The sequence below is a fragment of the Oenanthe melanoleuca genome, chromosome 12, assembly GCF_029582105.1.
Source record: "Oenanthe melanoleuca isolate GR-GAL-2019-014 chromosome 12, OMel1.0, whole genome shotgun sequence".
Taxonomy (NCBI): Eukaryota; Metazoa; Chordata; class Aves; order Passeriformes; family Muscicapidae; genus Oenanthe; species Oenanthe melanoleuca.
In genome coordinates this window covers 12,133,141-12,155,389 of record NC_079346.1, presented here as the reverse complement: position 1 = coordinate 12,155,389, position 22,249 = coordinate 12,133,141, and the positions used below count along the sequence as shown (strand labels likewise).

Genomic DNA, 22,249 nt, shown 5'->3' with positions numbered 1-22,249 from the left:
ATTCAGTCACTACATTGCTGAATATTTCACACATCAGACTATAAAAAATTAATCTCTCAGATGAAATCATACATAAAGTGTATAATTTCTGAATCACTTAAGATTTAAAAGTGTATTTTCATGGGAGTTGCTGCATATAATTAACAAGCTGATTCATTTATTTTCCTAAAGAACATTTCATAAAATTATGATTTGAGATATGCCTATCCCTGTGAATCCCTCTCATCAATGTCTGTGTCAGTCACTGAAGGTGACAAGCCACCCAACCTCCTTCCCCCCTGCCATAAATCACCCACCTGGAACATGGACCCTGAAAGAGTTTCCAAGAAAAACATCAGCATGTAATAAGATATACAAGCCTTTTGGGCTTGTGCAATACTTTGTTCCATGCACTGCTTCTTGGGGGATCTGATTTTGTGTCATTTCAATGAGTTGTCAAGGATTCAGTGCTAAACTGCTGGCAGGTACAAAACCAGCTGAACCTGTCATGTTGAGACAGTAGGAAAATAGCCAGGCTGCCACTCAAAGACGCAGTTCCAAGAGCAGGGAATCACATGAATACACCCTCAGTCAGCAGTTAAAAATTCTAAGTGAGTCATGACAGCAGGATACCTCTCTATGCAAAATTAATCTATTACACTTATAAAACTCTCCCTTATAATTTTTAATTCCAATCAGTAGACTTCTATTACATTTTTTGGAAAGAAATTTCATTTCTCCCAAGAAAAATATTTTTCTCCTAAACAATTCTGATTTTCCCTGATTCTTTTTCAGATACATAGGTAGCCATCAGTTTCCCTAAGTAATTCTTTTATGGTTTACAGAACCTCAAAAATATGACAACTTCTACGTCTCTTTTGCCCAGTCACACTGCACATAACTGAGCAACTTCATACTTCAAAAGAAATTTCCCCCAACTCTATTAAAAAGAAAATACTACTCTTCACACAGCTTAAAATTCCCAGCATGTGAGTTGGCAGTCTTCTCAGCATGAATAAAACTTAACATCTTATTTAAAGATAACTCTGGTAATTAGTATTGACATTTCAGAGCTGAAGGGCAGCTCCCTCCACCCCCCAGCAGCAGTGGTGTCACACCAGCAGTGTTAAACCCTTATGTAAGTGCCTCATTAGGCTCAGCCCCACTTTGCAGATGACACACTGTGTCTAGGAGCACTTGTTCAATAATCCCATTCTCTTCATCCTGTGAGGAATCCTCTCAAAACCAGCCAGCTTAAGTTGATCTACAATAACTTATTACTGTAGTGTAGACAAGTGCAGTCAATACTCCTTCTTACTTGAGAGTCCATGACTTACAATACACCTGATATTCAAAAATTACCGTGTTTACAGAACTGGCTTCACATAAAACTTTTTAAATTTTGTAACCGCATGAAACTCTATTTGGGGAATTTGGTGATTTTCTCCTACAAAGGTAAGGGCTTATTTTCAAAAAGGCCAGTAAGCACAAGTGTGCAATCCTTCTGTTCTTTTGAAGGGTAGGCTTGAAAAAGAACAGCAGTAGCAAGCAGGTCATGTAGAATAGAGGAGGGGAGAGCAACAAAATTCTGGACTTCCAGTCTCAGTGGGTCCAAATTCATTTGAAAAAACAATTTGTTCAAGCAAAGGCTGGAAAAGTTTATAATTACCCTGAATTTCAACGTGCAAGGGTTTACACCTAGACTCATAACTATGGTTTTAGGCTGGATGAACATTCAGGTTGGCTTCACTAAGTAAATGTATATTAGGTTACATATTTCTAGTGAACTTTTATAAACTGTAGAAACTTAATAACATAATGCATTATAAAGAATGGGAAATTAACCTAAAGAAAAATTAAAATTATCCCAGCCTCCGATCTTAATGACATTGTTGTCAGTGTTTCTGTGTACAGGTTGAGAGCATCCCTACAGCTGTTCTGGTTAGGCTTAAGGGGAATGTGTTTACCAAACAGTCCCAAAGTTGAATTTGATTGTGCAAAATCCTTGAGGACACATTTTTCTGATAATGTATTGGAATCAGTAACACCACCACTCTGGATGAACAATTTACTATATTTAATTCAATTTCACTTTCAGACTGTTCTGAAAAACATACCATGATTTGGCAAAGCTACCAGTCTAAGCAGCCAACAAAGTACAGTTTTCTAATACTCAGTACACTGAACACTGTACTCTTAAAATGGACATGTACTATTAAAGATTCAATTCTTAAATAAACAAAACTTTATAGCCACCATAGCAGATTTGTAACATCAAAATTTTCATGCTACACCAGAAAGACTTCCGAATTTCATCTTCTTAAACACGCAAATCAGAACATTGACCTGTTTTGCAGAAAAATTCGCCCAGAATTTGTAATCTGACTCCAGAAATACAATAGATCTCTGATTTGTGACTGGAAAATGCCAGCTCACATAACAGCCTATTTACAGTGTTCTGATAGAATTTGACACAGTTAATAAAAAATGCACTTTGTCATGCCCTGATCCCTTCCTGGGAATATGAAAACATTCTCCCAGCTGATTAAACCATGGAAAAAAAATCCAAAGTCATCTTCTATCAGCAACATGTTTGCATGTTCTACTTGTAGCCTGCATCAAGCAATAATACTGATGCAAATTTCTCAGCTCAAGTGTTGGACTCCTTTGTTTCCAACAATCACTCCTAACCTGACCACGTGTACATTTCCTCTTTTTTAGAGGACAGCCAACAGCAATGCATCTGACTAATTGTGCAACACAATTTAACACAAACTGGACAATATCACCTAAAGTTCTCAGTCCAGTCACTCCAGCTACAGATTCCAATTATTACATGAGAACTAAGACTTTATGACATTTCCTACAAACTCTAATTAGCTGGTAGGTTAAGGCCCTTAGTCATGTAGCACTTCATCAATCACAAAGCTTAAACTATTAAAGATGGAAACTGTAACATTTTACATTAAAAGTTATGTAGCAAGTCAAGGCAGAATATTATATTAGCCCCCTTTAGCCAGTGTTCTTTTATGATAGTCCCCTCAAAAGAATTTCCACAAGCTGTTGTCCTAATATGATCCAGGTCTACATCCTGTACTCTGTTCTTGTCTCAACAGCTACTGTTTTCATCACTGAGACTCCTACTTCACAGTATGTAATTGGAGTTTTTCGCTATCTGTAGATTCCTACAGGACAAAACACTCCACTTCTACCTACTGTACAAAAGGTGAAAATTGGGAGCAAAAAGGGGACATCACCCAGCTCAGCACTTTTGCCCTCCAGCCTTCAACTCAGCCACATTCATAGAACTGGAACGTTCTGGTAAGAAATACATAAAGATTTCTGAGGTCTGCCCCTCTGCATGCTAAACTGACAGATATGAGGTGTAAGACTAGCTTTGCCAGGTTAAACAAGGCTATTAAAACAGCATACCCAACTTTACTGGCACTAAAATGGAACAGTGGTGCCAAAGGTTCTAAAAGAAAGAAATATTAAGTAATATTGCACCTCTGACATTGACATAAGTTTATTATTACTCCATGCCAATCTACCTTGATCCAAATCCTCTAAACACATGCTGCTCCAGTGCTGGGCCTCCCTTAAGCCTGTAAATTATACTGAATAGAGCAGCAGTTTTTCAATCTGGTCAAAAATTATACCCAAATCTCTGCATGGAAGGAGAATGCACCATCAGATCCTTATCTTGCCCATAAATTTTTGTGCATCTTATTCGTTCCTGTGGCATCACATGGGCCTCACCACAGCTGTTTTGGGTTTGATTCTTCCACACCTTTGGTAGGGAGTGCTCAACAGAACCTCCCACTGTGACAGCTATCCAGAAAAGAAAACTGCTCCAGTTTCCAAATGAAGTTTTTCAAGGTTTGGGTTTGTCTCCTTTGTATTTTTTTTTTTTTTAATTATTTTTTTTTCAATACAGCAGATAGTGGATATAAGAGAAGGAATACAGATTAGAAATTGCATATTTGCAAGTTATATATTCATTCCTACTCACTTTCAGGTTATTACTGACAGAAATATTTTTAGGCACTAAACACAAATTCTTCCCTTCTTCAGGTACTTGAATACAACCATTAAAACAAATGTTATTTTAGGCTGAGTGAGGTACTTGAGGCTGAGTGGAGAGAGATGTAGCCATCTATCTTGCATCAACAACTGAAGGCAGGAACACAACTGGTTATTCACAAGGCTCATATCAAAAGTAAACAAAAATACAAGGGTGTAACATTTGGTCCTGAGTAGAAAGAAGAAAATGGATGCAAGCATTATAACAGAGTCAGAAGATTCTGATGTCCAGATAGAACCTGCAAAGAACTAGAAGCACTTCCTTCATTTTCAGAAGGGTTTTCAGGAGAGTCAGCAGAACCATAACAGTCCTGGATGAGGGAGGATATGTAAACACAGGGCAACTCACTGTGAGGCCCAGTCATTGTTCCATACTTCAGAGAAGCAAATCTACACACAACTTATGTGCAGCAAAAATAATATTTTTTGCTTTTTTTTTTTTTTAAAGTAATTATCAAAATTCATTCTTCTCTAAGTAAACCCAGTATTGAGCCCACAGAAGAAAAACTGAATTTCACAAGTTCCCTAATGAAAGGAAATAAAAACCTTCAAAATAGAAAATGCTACTGGAACTGCTACTTCCAGTTTTAAAAAAATCAGTTCAGTACTAGCTCCAGTTTTCCACCCAGCTGCTAGGATGATTTCTGTCTTTGTAGACTAGGGCTCATGAGGCTATGAAATATTTTACTCCAAGATCTAGTGAAGAGAGAGGGTCAGTTTGAGAATGATTGTGTCCGTTAAGAAGCAAGTGCAAAAGAGGCAAGACCATATGCACACCCCAGTAAAATGGCCATGATTTATTAAAAACAGGACAAGTGTTATACATATTTGTGAAGACAAAGCCATGACAGATAGTGCTGACATTTCTGTGATAGTTACTCATCACAAAATTTTCTGAATACACTGAACACACATTCCTCTTACTGTGGAATCCACTTCCTCAAGATATAAGTGCAAGAGAAATCCTAAATTGTTGGTTTGTTCAGATATTTTTTTAGAATACAAACAATAAGAAAAGATGCATTCTGCTCATCAGAATGCTCAATATCCAAAACTAGTTAGCGTTCAGGATAAAAGCCTTGAAGTTTGCTTTTACATGATCAAGGCAAATATTCAGAAATAAAATTAAAGTGGGCTACTTATATTCCAGCTTTGATAAGCTTTATTTCCCAGGCCTGAAAAAGCAGCCCTCTCAGTTTCTGGAAAATAAGAATCTGGCTTTTTAAATTTGGTGCTTAAGCAACTGCAGACAGAAGTACAACTAGACCATGTGAACCCTGTATGAATCCTGGAGGAAAACCACAGTAACATGAACCACCTACATAATAATAGAGTTAGGAGGAGTAGACATTCTTTGAGTGGATGTAAAAGGAGGGGAGAATAGTAAAAAATAGGTGATGCCAGGAACTTTTCCTCCATTTCTCTGGATCTCTAATGCATCTCTATAAGGTAAAGAGTGACACACAGGACACAAACAGTATACACCTTGTAGCATAAGTATTTGTGTGAGTGTGAGAAAAAGGATGTGGAAACAAACACTCCACTACTGTATGCAGAACCCTTACAGAGCTGCCTCTACAGGAAATTCCCTCCCTACTCCCCCACGTGGAAACTGTAATGATTTAATCCAACTTCCAAAGAGAGCAAATGCAGTTAGTTAAATCTGTGGAAAATTAGAAATAAGATTATTTGGCTGTTTGGAGGGAGCCTCCCTTCTTAATGTCTTTAAACCACAGGAAAAGCAGATAACTGATTTAATTTAGGTCCCTTCTCCACTCTCCTCCTCTCCCCCCAGAAAAGAAAATCCTCCAGGCTAAAAATGCAGTATCCTGATCCTTTAGCAGGCTGTTTGGGAAGAGTAGTAACCAGTGCTCATAAGGATACTGGAATCCCTTATGCTGAGGGATAAGAAGTTTTATCAGGATTTTCAGTACTTTCCTTTAACTCCAACAATTTTGTGACAACTGCAGCACCTAATATTTTTCTGATATAATATATATTATATAATACTATAAAAAATGCACCCACTGATTACAGTAAGACATTCTATATCAGAGAATTTTACTATTACAAACTCTCTGCATCATTTTTAAAATATTAAAAATAATATAAGATTAATTCTGTTTTAAGAAACAGAAGTATTTCCTTTAAATTTGTCTCAAAAGTTGTACAACATATCCTTCCTTCAGTGACCTTACCTTTTTCTGAAGGACATTGATTTTTCTTTCTTTTACTTCCAACATGTCTTTCATATCTCGAATTTCTCCAGCAAGGGTTCCTTTCTCTTCTGTGAGGTCTTGAAGTTGTTTTGTCTTTTTATTCAGGAAAGTTTCTTTCTCTTCCAATCGTAACCGCAAGGCATCAACCTACAATAAGAAAAAAAAACATATTTAGGGTTCAGTGCAGATCTTTAGATCTTTATTTTTTTCTAATACTCTTTAATTGACACTTAAGAAATGTTTTATTTCTCTTCTATGTAATTTTCCAAACTGAACTCTAAGACATTGTTTTATTTGTTACATTTTTCTCCAGTGTTTATTTCACAAGTCTCTTACCAAATGGATTTTCCTAAGCAAAATGCTCTGCACATATAACTGGTGGTGGTTTTTTGGGTTTTTTTAATACTAAAAAGAAGAAAAACCAAAAACCCAAAATAATTACAACAGCCCAGAATATGTAAGCACCCTTGATTTTCTCATTGCTTGCTGCGTAAATATGCAAGTATGCAAAATTGTTATGCTCTTAATGCAATTTATACAGTAATAAAATAGCAGAGATCTCAATTAATTAAAGAAAGATAATATGTTTGGCTTTAACCATCATTACTACAAGAATCACACCTGATAAGTATTGGTGCCTTCAGGAACACTTCCACTGTTTACATACCCTGCTTCAGAAAAGCAGTTACAAATGAATTGCTGAGCAGCTCTCAGCATATAGTACTGGGGTGGTGAATATTTTGGAGTAAAGAACAGATTTCATCATATACGAAGTTTTTGAAAACTGAGACTTTTTTCCACTGTGAGCTTCATATTATTGAAAGTTTATTTGTAAATAAAATAATACAAGAAAACACATATCCATGAAATTTGGTCAGCGCTAATAATCATCATGGAAAGTAGAGAACTAAGATAAAGGGAGTGCAATCATTTATTGCTACAGAGACAAGTTTCCTTGAACAGAGGCTTTTCCTGCACCTCTAAACCATGAGGTGTTCACATTAAGTGGACTCAGAGGCTTTCTCTGGCTGCAAGGTTCAACATTGAGAAGTCAAGGTTTGGATTGAAAATGTATGAGGTGGCAATTTAGAATAATTTGCCATCTACAAGAGAACTGCAGGCAGTCAGGCAAGTGAGAAATATTAGATTCACTAATTCAAATTTCAAATATACAAATTTTAGAAAATAAAGATCAAGAGTTTAAAGTTTATATTTCCTAAAAATGCATAACATTAATTTATAATAAAATGTAGGTGGAAGAAACTTAAAGGGAATAAATGGAGGCTTAGCATTTTTGAGGTCTGCAGATGGAACAGCTAGAAAGGGTCTTCTCTATTAATCAATTTGTTCCCTAGTTAATTGGTATCCTATCAAAGTGCAAATTCAATCAGCAAATCTATATTTATATATCTTCTGAGTTTTTTAACACTAAATTTATTCAAAGCAAAAGTATTTTCAACACCACTCTAAAACTTGGTTTGGGACCAATTTAGATGATCTATTGGACCTCAAAATGCATGTTCTTCCTGCTTTTAAAATGGCTCATTGACTTTCTATACACTGGAAAAAATGAGATTTATATTCCACTGGATTTATTTTATTTTTAAGACGTTTTTACAATATTACAGTAATAGGATCTCTCATTTTGTAAGCAGCATGCAGTAAGGATTCAAAGATGGCTTTTTGAATTAGAAAACAGGAAATAATAGTAGCGGCAAGCTTTCAGGCCTCTTTTAATAAACATTAAAGACCTCATCTGAATCTCATTACCACATCTTCTTTATACTTAGTCACTTATTTGTTTCATGTCTGAAAGCAATCCTTGATGTCAAATCACAGAAATCTCTGTTGGGCCTTTCAGCTGCAGCTGAGGATCTCTCAGGACCCTGGAGCAGGCTCTCCAACAGGGCTCTCCCCATCAGGCTCATTTTCCAGCTGCCACGAGGCAGAAGCCTAAAGCTTCAAGTTAAGGGAGCTGGAGGTGATTAGTCCCCAGATAGCAAAGCAGTGACACCATTCCCCATGGCTGGGATACACAGCAGCTTCCACAGGTCTGGTGCAGCTCTGTCCTGCTTGGCTGAACCCAACAGTGCCTGAGTCAATGTCTTCTTCTCTGCCCATCCAGTCCTCACCCCAAGGGCTCAGCAGACAATTCTTACTCTTCACAAATTTCTTCCCACACACCCTGTCAGCAGGGCTCTCTAGATACAACTCAGGAATGGGGGAAATTTTAGGCAATAAAATTTGGGAGCACAAGGAGGGTGGAGAAGGTGAGCAAGAGGCTCTGAATGCCCAGAGTGACAACCTGCATGGGAAATGGGAGAAGAGCTCCTGTCCACTCCAGCTTCTCAGACTCAAACCCTGCTTTAGTGTTTAAACCATGACCAAAGTGCAGGTTCAACTGCTCTGAGAAACAGCCAAAGAATCTCAATCCCATCAGCCCCACCTCACACAAGGACAGTGCAAGAGTTGGGAAGGACAAGCACAGCACATCCACCACAGCCTTAGGTGGCAGAAAAAGATCTGCCAAATACATATCTAGTTTCTTACATCTCCTTGTCCTGAGACTGATACAGCAGAGTACTTTAATTGAAAAATCCACCTACACAATGAAGTATTCCAATGGAATAAGCATATCATCCCCAAACTAACATTCACAGCAAGGAGCTGTTCTGAACGTGGAGGCAGAACTCTGAGCCAGTGCCAGCCTGGAAGAGGGAATAGACAGCTCATCTGTGTGTGGTCTTGGGTGTGCAGATGGATTTGCTATTCACAGGAATGCAGTGTGGAGGTTTAGGAGAACATCAGTTATGTCAGTCATTTTCTCCTTCCCTGAAGTCATCTTTCTGCCTCTAGTAATCATGAACCAAGACTTTTATATTTCTCATAATGGGAAACAAAACTACCTCAGCCTGAACTGCAGGTGACCTTTCACTATCTGTTCAGCACTGTGTATGACATCATTTCATAAGGCAAATAAGAACCTCCAGATGGTAGAAAAGCAAAATGCTGTTAAATCAGTTCCTCATCTTGTGGATGACCAGAAGCAAAATATACTACTTCATTTCTGGCCAGGGTGAATTTGCCAATATATGAAATTATCTCTTCCCTGAAAATGGTACTGTGAAATCACATCTCCCAAAAATAACACAACAATGAAGTATTCTAGATGGAGCATGCCAGCACACTATGAGGAATGTCTGCCATTTTGTTACTACTACTTTTCCATCTAAGGCATTTTAAATATGATTTGCAAGGAAATTAAATTCGGATCATTTTACAGCAACATATAAATATATATATATATATATATATATATATATATATATATACATACACACACACACACATATATATATATATACATACACACACACACACACACACACACATATATATATATATACACTTTTTTTTTTTTTTTTGAAAGGATAATGATTTCTCATACACAAAACCTCCCTCTTTGGCTTTTCACTCAACACTATCTAATTTTAAGAGTCCTTCACTTATTTTTCCCAACCTCTGGCAGTATATTTATTAGTAAAACTTGGCAGTCTGAAGAACACCATAATTTTCAAGAAAAATAAAGCAAAACCAGATCTGATAACTAACACAAAGTATTTCAAAGATGTCTCTCCAAGTAAATCGCTTTTTAATTTTGTCTAACTTCTTTTTCCTCAGCAGCTACTTATTTCTACTATTCAATATAATAAACTCTGTCCCTTGCTCTGGAAATATACAACACACCATAAAAACTTCAGAATTGGGTTATACTTTTGGAAAAAAAGAGCTCATGTAAGTGGCAAAAATTGCCAAATTCAAAGTCAAGCTTTATTAATCTTCATGTCATCACCCGCCACTCATGACCAGCTTCAGTAGTGATGTCTGTTCCTTGAAGTTCCTTACTGCTCACTGTTTAACTCAGATGCCATATTACATATATCATTTATGAAAGTGGTTTAGTGCTAAGGAGCTCCATGGGAAAGTAAAACATGAAGCAGCACTACTGTGTTTCACTCACAAGAATTATTTACTTTACCGTAATAAATAGATACATTTAAAGCAAATGTCTGACTGTATTTTTCTGAACTAAACCTGAAGGTCCTACTGAAGTGCTAAGTGTGCTGTAGTAGCACAGCTGGGGTAATGAGATAAAACTGTAGCTCATTGTTAATGCCCCTCCTGAGCCACCCCTGTCCAGCACACACTGCAGCCAATATTCACCACTGTGCCTGGAGTCCAGCTCCTCCCCTTCTGCACCATCATTGCCTCCCTTCCTCATGATCACTACACATTTTCTGGGCTATTATTTGCCCCCTTAGTATGTTATGTAGCCATCTTTTGAGGAAAAACTTCAGTTAAATAAAAAAACCCAAATTTCTATTGAATATCTTAGTGCCTATTTATGTATCCACATACATCTGGGCAAATTCTAAGCTATTATGCAAATAATAATAAAAGAGCAATTTTCCATACAGAAGTACTGAATTATTAGTACAAAGAGCATGTTCTCACATGGGTCCTTCTTCAAATATGAGAACTGAACTACAAGTATAGAAAGGATATCATGTGTCCCAACTGTACTCTCCAGAGCCACAAAAAAACCAAAAACAAACAAAAAAACAAAAAAAAAAAAAAAAAAAAAAAAAAAACCAAAACAAAACAACCAATTAAAAAAACCTCCACTATTCCAAGAGAAAAAACTATAAAGAAAACTATCTCCTCATCACATTTGTCCCTCATTTTTTAGTCTGATGTGATAAAGATTATCATTTTCAAAGCAAAATTGTACTGGCAAGCCATACATTCAATTCTCTCAAAAACATCTGATGTATGTAAAAGGCAGAAAAGGCAGAACATTTTGAAGCTGCAGACACCTGAATTTTGCACCTGAATTTTTTGATTTATGTCTTGGCCCATTCTTACCACTAAAATTAAGTGGTTTAAAGCAACTAGTCCAAAGCTCAGAATTTAATATTCAGTTTAGCTCCAGCAAATTTTGGAAAACACTTGGGAACTGTAACTCATGTGCTAATACTTATAGTTTTTGTTAATAAAACTTCCAACACTAACCTTACCTCATTGAATTTACCTCACTGATTTTTATGCTCACTGTAAAACTATAGCTATCATAATACTTTTGAATTACTGCAAAAGGAAGTCAGCCATTCCAGAGTCAATGTTATTTAGCAATATAATGATAGTTATAAATTCAAAATACTTAAAACTGATTTGCAAAACTATCAATCTTGGAAGCTTTTAACTTTTGTAATTTCTATCTTCAATAACATTCAAATTTTATTGTACTGTAACAGATTAATAGAAAGTTAATTAGAAGGCCATAGTGTTCTTTCTAAAAGTCAAGCCAGTGTGTTTAACTGCTTCATGAAAAGAAAAAGTGTAGAATTCATGAAAGAATAATCAGTAAATATCTATTAATTATATGTATGGTAAAAATAGAATTTTTGCACAAGCAGTTTTTCTGTTCAACTTATTCTACTAGTAGGATTCAATAACTAAAAATAGTTGACACAGCAACGAATGTGTGATTTTCAAAAAACATATTTATATTTGTATCTTTCTAACAGAGATTACCATGCCAATACTTTTACTGAATGCAGTCTGCCAGATCATCTAGCAGCAAGACAGAGACAAGATCTGATCTTGCATTTATTTATTATTCATCTGGAAGCTATAGGTTTAGTAGTTTACCACAATTATTTTCCATCTGGGACAAAGTTTCTCAGGACAGAATAGCATCTGCATGAGCAAGATAAAGCAAAACTGATAAGTGCTGCTTTCCTCACAAGCCATGTAAAGTCAGATATGGAAACAACCCCTATCAGAGAAATGGTCTTACACTGTCAAATATATAAGGGATGCTTTTAGGAAAAAAATCAGCAGTTAAAGAACTCAAAACCTACTTTTAGAGAAAGAGCCATGAACCAACAGTGGCAGCCAAGACATAGGGAATAAATGAATAGTGTCCTCAGCTGAGCTGAACTCAGGCCAACTCTGGCTCTTCACAACAGTCTTGAACCCACAGATACCTTAACTAATTTCCAATACCCTCTAAGCCCTGCAGAGGCTTTTTTTATATACTTGATTCAGTGTACTATCTGCTAAAAGAAAAAAAATATGCTGGAGAAATAAAATTATTACTATATATCATAGTGAAGAAACAGAACCAGTGGGGAAACGGGGGAACTATTCAGCTGCAAGAAAACATTTGTTAAAATGTTAAAACATTTGAAAAGTGTTTTACGCAAGAAGTCAGAGGAGCACCATGCCTCAAAGGCACAAAAAACAGTTTAATGGAGTGTAGAATCACAGCAGGAAACGAGCAATTTCTGGAAAGACCTTCAGGAGTAAGATCTCTTCCAAAAATTCCTAAGGAAATATCCATAGTCCCATAAGGATAGCTATCCCACTGAAACTTGTGACGTATTCTCAAGATTTCTGAAAAATGATAAAAAACTGCTACTATAATTTATTAATAGTAGGTTGGAAGGAAACCTGCAATATGATGTGCAGCACCTACAGAGCAGATACCCTCCAGACCAACTTCTGTTGGTATTATTATAAAGAATATGCAAAAAATCTCATCAATGCCCCTAGAAAGTGCAGTGTACTCCTGTTTGAAATATTTGAAGCAAAAGTTTAGCTAAGTTAAAAGTTTAGCAAAAAAAAAAAAAATTCTTAGAGAAGAAATCCTTTCCTTCATTTTGTTTCCTCAAAAAAGCAAACGTGAGAAAAGTATGAACAAAATTCTCATGTAAAGATAAATAGATTCCATTTTTTAAGGGGACAGGAGAAAGAAACCTTTACATATTTTTGTGCATAAAACAAACTCGAATTATTGAAACATCAGAGTATGACATCTAAATAATACTGAATTGTCAAATAAGATTTAAGCTACAAGATGCTGAGCACAGACTGACAATTCCACCTTGGTAAAAACAATATCTATATTTTTAAAGTATTTTAGAGTCTGATCAGATTACCTCACATAAAAAAATCAATGTTGTTTAAAAACTTGTTCATCCTTGAATTGGAAATTACTATTCCTTAGCCAATAGATCACAGCTGAAAGAAAGAAGAATGTCACCAGCTCACAACAGTGATAAGCAAAATAAATTGGCTGCAATGATTCCTGCAAATGAAACCACAATGCAATGATAGATTTGAGCCTTTTTAGCATCATAAGGATGGTTATTTTATTTTCCTGATCATCTCCCTAACCTTCCTCTTCATCTCTGCTATCTCTCTGGAATTCATCTTTCTTGAATCTGGATGACTGCATTTCAGATGAGATCTCAGAGAGTACATAAAAATATTCCCCAATTTCTGTAACAGAAATCTCTCTCCTGATATATTCTAGTATGAGCCACATTTTATTGCTGACTTACAGCAAACCTTTACACTACAAAGTTCTAGTTTTTTGTCCTGCATTTCTTACTACCCTATCTCATCCATTTTTCTCACTTCAGAATTCAGGATCATTACCAGTGACTCCAATCTCTGTGTCTCCAGGTGCATGATTCCAAATTCTGGCAAGCTGAGCCATGTGAATATGAAATAAGCCTCACTGCAGTATCAGGTCTTGAGATGTTTCACCAATATTCTTCCCCAGCCTGGTCTGTGCTCTTCCTGCTATCTCCACTGCCCCTCTGCTAGCCAATATTTCACTTCTTCCACTCTTGGACTGAAGCATGTCCCCCTTTAAACACCTGAATATGCTACAGCATGGAAAGCCCTCCTAAGATTCAGCTAAATTAAACATTATGTATATTTGTTGTTTAAAGATTAGCAGTCTCATCAAAAATGATACTGCTTTAACCTAATTCAGCCAAATTCAGAACCGAAATGGATGCACAATGGCTCTAAAACTGAGAAGGTTTTTTTTCTAAAAAAGAGAAATAATTTTTTATACCAAATCCAAAGGGTGATAATCAGAATGAGATATGTTTTTAATTTAGACAAAAATGGATTTTTATTATTTGTTCAAGCTAGCTCTCCTGTCTGGGAATGGGAGTGGTAAAATTCAATTCTAAATCCTATGTTACCAATGAAGTTGCAAACTTTGGATTTTGTTCCAAAAATATCACCAGAATTCCTGCTTTTTCAATTGATTATGTTCAAAAGACGTCTGCTGGAAGTTTCTGGATTTGAAAGTGTGTATTTGAAATAATACTAGGATTTCAACCCTTTCAACAAATGTTATCCTTAAGTATAAAGATACAAACAATGGCAGAAATTATTTTCCTAACATGCTATAAAAAATTTGAAAGAAAAACTAATTTTTAAAAAAATTTACTATTTAATCATTCTTAACATTCTTTTTTTGTGTATATAGTAAATATATTTTGAGTTTATTCTTTTTAGTCTATATATAAATACTACACATATGTATACATATATATACACATTGCATATTCATGTATAAACAAATATTACTGCTGAAAGAATCAGGGTCTAATAATTTAACACAGAAGGAGAAGCTACATGAAATCAGATTTACTAGCCATAGGAATGAAACCTGAGTATGAAAATTCATTCCCCAGTCTCTGACAGCTGACATTAACATGCAGCCTTATAAATCTGCCCTTTAAAAAAATTGTAAAAGTAAATAAATAAATAAAGTACTATTCCTCATCTGTTTTTCTTTTCCTGGAAAGCATTCTGAAAGTAATCTTTTTCCCAGACATGGATAATTCTGCACATGGGTGAGATTCTGCTCCTTTTTTCAATCTTTTCAAAAGATTGAGAAAATAAAGATACATTTCAAGAAGCAGGACAATGCCAGCACACCAAAGGAATTTTAATGTAATGTTTAGCATAGATTAACTCCATAGGATCCTGCACTGCAGTATGCAAAGTTATGTTGTATTCATCAACATATAAGAGTATCACAATACCCTCTCTCAAGTGGAAGCAAAGCAAAAAAACAAAACCAAAACCAACCCCTCAGAAAACCCTCACCTTTCAAACCAGTAAGTTATAAAAGACATGTGAAAGAAGTCCTAACACTTCTTTCTTCAGCTGCCAAGCTGTCTTAAAGAATTTCATTTCCAAGTACCCCTTTAGTAAAGATGTTCTCTAAGAAGTGAAGAGCGAGTAGCTGACAAATAGCAGCAACTATGTAAGAGTTAATGAATTTATAACATTTACATCTACCTTAACATTGCATTACAAAAGCATATCTTTGAATACATAGCTATATTAGCCTCTTTGATTTCTATCTCTATAAAAAAACAGGGGAGTTTATGCCTATCATTCCTGAAAATTAAATTCAGGACAGCAAAGTCAGCCTTTGTTGTTCCTGCATATGTTATACCCCCAGTAACACCTCACCAGGCTGCCTGTAAACTTGTGCAGATGCAATTAGGTGCCTCTGTAACTGACACCTTCTAAACCTTTGTGTTATTTATGCAAGAAGAAATATAACCTTCTACCCTCATTCATCTCTGTACTGGAATGCAAGACCTAACAGAGGACTACAAAAATTATTTAGTAAGTTATATATACATAGATGTGATTGTGAATGTCAACCAAGTATGAAATTGATAGCAAAGGGATAAAATAAAACAGTGTCCACACTTTCTTGTGATTTCTTGACATATATGTACAAATTTATAAATTTTATATACACATGTATAAATATTTAATTTCTTCAACCACTGAAAATATACCATTAATTATGCTCTTAAGTGGATGGTTTTCCATTTTCTACATCTTAATTGCAAGTACTGGTCTAAAGATCTAAATTGGCATCATTATCCTAGGAACACATAAGACTAAATGAATCTAGGAATAATAAAATGCTTTGACTTTAGCAGGCCTCCTGTATCCAAAACATTTAAAAGTGTACAAAAAGATTGACTTCAGGTAATCTCACTCTTTAATATAATCTATTATTTCTTGAAGGAATACAGGCCCTTTTTCAGCACAACTGCTGGTTACAATTAATAATAGTAAATTAATTATGCAATTTTTACATATTGATGTTTTTCCTGTCAGTTAGACAACATTAAGCATCCAAGGAACACAAACATGAACTTAATTAGCCTTAAGGTCACATGCTATAAAAATCATTAAGCCACTGAAAAAGAGGAAACTTTAAAACAAAGGCAGGATCGTTAGTTTGCAATTTCTACGAAAACAAAAATGTACATTATATATCAAAAGTCAATGTACAGGATACAGCCTTTAAATAACAGCAAGCAGCCTTTCCCTGGTCAAGTTTTCAACACTGGGTTGCAGCCCTTAACACTAGTCTAAAACTTTCTTGTCTTATTTAGAAAGAAATTTATTCAGGATTTCTCTCAAGCATGGCACTGGTTGAGAGAGCAAGTCAGACAATTGCACATCACACAAAAGTTCCAGTCTTCCTCTTTCAGCTTTTAATGGCAGGTGTCTGATTATGACACTGCAACAACAGCTTTGAACTGTTTAACTTACTAACACAGTTAAAGGAAAAGAAAAAACCAAAATCCAAAATACGCAATCCATAAAGCAGCATATTTTCCTTAATTAATTTTCTCAACGTTTACAATATCTTTACTAATTCTTTGTAACTGGATATGCTCTGGATCCATTCTCAGAGAATCTGTGTAGAATAAACATTTGAAACATCTTAAAGACTAACTGAAACCATCTTTCTACTACACTGCAAGGCAAATGATTTTTGGATGTTTTGCATTTTTATGCTAAACAGTGCAGCTGCAATTGATAAAAACCAATCAAGCTAATTTAAGTCAATCATGTCCAGGAGGTTCTCATCACTTGTATAAAAATGCTCTCACACTCACTCTGAGACTTTACCACAGCAAGTACCTCCCCCACACTCAAATTTCAATACCTTAAAGTCTCCTCTGCATCTTATGCAACAAAGAAAAGAAAATATAATTCTTATGGAATAAGCATATTTATAGTTTTACACTACAAATCGAACTTCTATGTTTCATTTGAATAGAAACTTAAATTGTTAGTACCACTTGATCACAAATATGACTCATCCCACTACAGCAACACTGCACCTTTACTGCACATCAAGGCAGCAGGTCAAAGGCAAAGTAAACTTTTAGCACTGAAAATGCTCAACTGTTACCCTCTAGTACATAATCTGGATTACATTACTGAGATCATATGTTTTGAATTTATTTTTTTGATTTATCAGTATGGCACATCACAGCTGCCATCCTGAGTTCTCTCTCAGCTGCTGCATTTGACATTTTAAATGATGATAGTTTATATTTTTAAATTTTGCACTATTGCCACTACATTTTAAACCAACCATAACAACCATGCAAGAACTCTTTCCTAGGTGGACAACATCCAGCATTACAGATCTGAAACCTGTGTTTGATTCTTACCCATTTGGCAAATTCCTTGTTCATGTGACTGCAGACACTTTTCAGCCAGCTCAAAAATAATGAAATAAATAAAGAGAGGCCCTGAACTTCAAAGTATGCAATGTCCTTATTCCTGTTCCCTGGGATGATTATGGGGTTGAGTGCAGTAACTGGAGATGGAATCACATCACCCTGCTCTGGATCTCTTTCTCCTCCATGAAGAGGTAAAACCAGGTGACAGCAGATGCTATCTGACATATTGATTGACATAAAGTGCTGCCACAGCTTCTTTGCATGTTCTTTTTGAGGAGCTGCTCACCAAAACCATTGTTTTGGTTCCACTGTTCCAACAGAAGCAAACAAGGAAAATACAGCAACATCAGGAAAATCCATCTACCAGTAATCCTGCAACTGACCAAGACAGGGTTTGAAAAACATACCCTCATCTTCAAATCATAAAAACTACATCTATAATTGTGGAGAAAGATTAGGTAATTTCCCAATTATATTTGTCCTATAGCTGTCACAAGAATTTTTGTTGGATAAGAAAGGTTGTCTTTTTATTGACAGACTACTATGTTGGTGGCTTTTTTTAATACACTGAACTGTTAAATGACACATCAAATATTAAGATAAGTTTTTCATCAAACCCTTTATCTTAGAACAGCAAGTGTTAATAGGAAATGGCTTCTAAGATTATCCCTTCTTTATTATTATTTATTATTATGACCTTTCCAGGGATCAGTGTAATCAATGTATTTCCCTGGATCCTTCTTGTTTTTCAGAAGACATTGGCTTCCTCCCAGCTCTCAGAAACCTCTCCCAGTTCCCATCACTTTCCAAGGGTAACTCACACAATGCCATCAGCCCTTGCAGGTGCATTCCAGCAAGGCCAAGGCACTTGTATGTGTTTGCTTTCTTTAAATATCCCCTGAGCTGATCCTCCTTCATCAAGGATAAATTTACCTGGCACTGGACTTCTGTAGTGGTTTCAGAGACCTGGGATTGCTGAAGGTTGGTCTTTCCAGTAACGACCAAGGTGAACAAGGCATTCAGTACCCAGACTGTCCCCATCTCCTTTAAGATCAGATTTCCCCACCCATTCCCATGTTTTGTTTGTCTTCTGCTATTGCTGTGCCTGTATAAACCTTTCCTGTTGTCCTATTTCTTGTTATATTCAAATCCAGATGGGCTTTGTCTTTCTTAACCCTAAACCTGATTCTCAAAGAGGGTCTCCCTATTCCTCCCAGACACTTGTGCCTGCTCCCACCCCCATGTCATTCATTTTCATTTAACTTCATAATTAGAGAAGTACAAAAGCTGATTTAGATTATAAAAAAATTGATCATTTATAATAAGGCATGGTAGTAAACATTCTCCTCTATTTTGAACACTTCCTGAAAGCATTCTTTGTCCAGGAAAAACATACATCATTTTAGCTTATCCTGTCATTAGGATGTGACAGCATGCTTCAAAATTTGTGACAGAAGATGACACAAAGTAGGGTGGAGCTTGCTGCCAGGCTGCTGGAACACAGAATCCCCCTGTTTTTCAGAAAAGGTAACAGAGGCCAGTGGCACCTCAGTACAGAGAGAGCTGGACTTTTGTTTGGCTCAGAAGCCAAGACAAGGCACAAGCCTAGGTCAGGCCTGGCAAACATTTCCTGCCTGATTTAAAATGAGTTTATTTGCTCCAATGGCACTTTTCCTAGAAATGGAGGGCAGGTTGACCACACATGTGCCTGTCTTTATTTGTGGCCTGACACTTGGCAGGATAAACTTCATTATGTTTTTGGTTATGCTTAAGAAAAGTACTGTCAATTGTTTCCAGTCTGTTGCAAACATAAACCTACAAGCTGTATTAAATATGTACTATTGTATTTACCACAATGTTATGAAATCATGCATAAAATCCTAAAATGGGATAAAATAAAGGCAATTTCTCTTCCCCCCCTCCTCCTCCCCCCAGCTACTGGCAACATTTCAAAATAAACAAGGAACCACACCAATGCTTCTATTGAAAGGTCAACCAGCACCTGTGTCATGGAAAGATAAAACTGGCCTAAAACAAAAATAAATATATTGTTTAGTAAGAGGAAACCAATTTTCTCTTATATCACATATGCAGAAATATTAAACTGGCCACAATGAAATATCTTAGTAATTACCTGTGCCTAATAATGAAGAAAATGGATTTTTTTTGACTGAAAGAGTGAAGTGAAATTTACACTTGACTAAAAATTTAATTATTAGTAAAAGACAAGATTACTTTATTGTAACTCAAATAATGTGGAACTGACTAGGTATTGAGGAAAATTAAGATTTCCATCCTTTATGCCCACACATTCTCATCCCAGGAACCTTATTGCTCCTGACATAGAGCAGAGAAATTTAGCTATAGATATTCAAAGACAGAAAAGAATGTGGAACCATGACACAAAAATACATGTTCTGTTTGAAATTCAGTGTAGCAGAGAATCCATTAACAACTGTGCACTATGTTATGTTTTGGAGTTCCAAAACATGTAAAAGATCAGTGAAGTGCAATCTGGAGTTCAAATATACCTGAGCACACTTTCCTCTACAGTTTCCTGCCTTGCCCATTAAGGACTCTGCTTATTTTTACATGATTTTGCTGTTTATCTAAATTTAAAGGTGCAAGATGAGCCTCCAGTATGAATCTTTCCAGCAGTAATCCTTCTTCCATGCAAGCCCCTGAGCAAAGAATCATTTCTGATACACTGGAAATGGCACACAGGCATCATGAACACTTCTTGTAGAAATCAAAGAGAAAAGAACCTTAGCAATTCCTATTGTTATTGCTAGTAACTGCTACTGACAGATTTCTTATTTTAATATTTCTCCTAAGTTTTAAGGCAACGTTTGTGTCCTCCATGCAGATTATTTCAATAACAATGTTCCTCCAAATTTACTACTGAGAAACACTAAATATTTTGGAAAAGAAAGTCACTTTCTCTGGTCTTGCTATAAAAATATTTTCATTTCAACCACAAACAGTACCTATACTTGGAAAACAGGAAAATGTTATTTATTCAAAATATTAGGAATATATAGAAATAGGCAGATATAATAGATACTGATTTTTAATTTCAATTTGGGACTGTAGCAAGACTCTACAGTATTTATAAATACTATAGTCTTTTCCAGAGTCCAAATTAGTGTTGCTCACTGAAATTCAGAACAGTGAGTAAGTGATACAGTATAAAAGTAATTAAATAATGGAAAGTATTTTAAGTATTTTCTTGGAACTTCAACAGTTTAAACAGTTGAAAGGGGAAAATAAGCAGGCAGTGAATGTGAGCCTGAACTGTTTTTATTTACACACTCCTCAGTCTTTCCCACCCTGCACTGATCTTGTGCCTGATCTCACAGCACAGGGCAGCTGGATGAAAGCAGTCTTTATAGGTAAGAAACAGCTGTTATGCTTGTTGGACCTGAGGAAGAATTTAAAAAACAAAAGCAAAAGGACACGAAAATGAAATGAGTCCCCATAAAAGCAGTACTTGCAGAATTGTTCCAGCCAGCCCTGGTAACAATATCTGACATGCACCTTGCTTGTATCAAACTTACTTCCACTGAAAGACAGAAGAAAAAGAGAATCCAGCAAAGGCAACAGTGGTTCACAAGCCCATTATGAATATCTACAAATCAATCTTTTTAAAAAGAAAATTATTATTTAGTTGGGGGGTTGGAGGAATCAACACCACACATTACAAAATGTCAGAATTAAGATTTGCCTCTACAAATAGTCCAACCTCTTATGTTAAAACAGTACTGTTGTACTGCTGAGGATTGTGATGGGTTCCATTGGTTCTCCACTGATTTGGCTTCCTAATCCCTTATCAGACTGGTTTGTATTCAGTGTGTTACAGTCTTATGGCTGGCTGATGGGATGTGGTACAAAGAGCTGAATTACAGTGTTCTTGATGAAGGGCTGCTGGGATCCTGCAGTCCTGGTGGAGAAACAATTGTCTTCTGGCAGGTGTCTAATTCCCCTTCTCAATTTCTGCATAAGGCTGTTGAGCTTGAGCCTTTTACATGATCAGGCTCATCATCAGCACAGACTGTGCTGTGGTAGCAGCTCAGCAGGGCTTCTAGACACAGCAGGTCTGCTTCTCTGGGAATTGGGAAAAGATTTTGGTTGCTTAGAGCAACTGCATCATCTATCTCCAGGCCTCAGGTCTTATCTACAGGGAGGGCAATGGCTTCCAGCAGCAGATGGGAAAGCAGCTGCAGGGAGATGCAGGGCAAATGGCAGCCCTCCAGCAGGTGGAAGTCATTAAGGAAGGAATTCTGTACTGTACAAGCAATTGTTGGTTATTCCCAGATGAGGAAAGCTAGTAACATTTTGGCCTACATTAAGCCACACGCTTTTCTTCCTACGTGTCTATTTGTCGAATAATTTTTGCACAATTTTGTGTCCTAAAACATGTTCAAAACTTGCCTTAAAGTGCTGCTTTCTGGAGGTGAAAGCAACCATCAAAAGGCAGTTCTAATCCTGTGCTGAGTAAGGTATTTGGAGTTGCAGTGTCAACTTCCTGCCTAAATAGGATTAGTTTGTAATCACCTTGTTGTAATTAAATTAGCATAGTAA

At 36.2% G+C, this 22,249-nt stretch overlaps 1 protein-coding gene across 2 annotated transcripts in view; it reads right to left on the bottom strand.

Moving 5' to 3' along the window:
• Nucleotides 1–22,249, bottom strand: part of ERC2 (ELKS/RAB6-interacting/CAST family member 2) — a 390,835-nt gene that overhangs the window by 274,080 nt on the left and 94,506 nt on the right. For both annotated transcript variants that reach the window (XM_056501857.1, XM_056501859.1), the window contains exon 7: nt 6,261–6,428. In XM_056501857.1, coding sequence (XP_056357832.1) covers nt 6,261–6,428 — 168 coding nt within the window. The remainder of the gene's footprint in view (nt 1–6,260; nt 6,429–22,249) is intronic.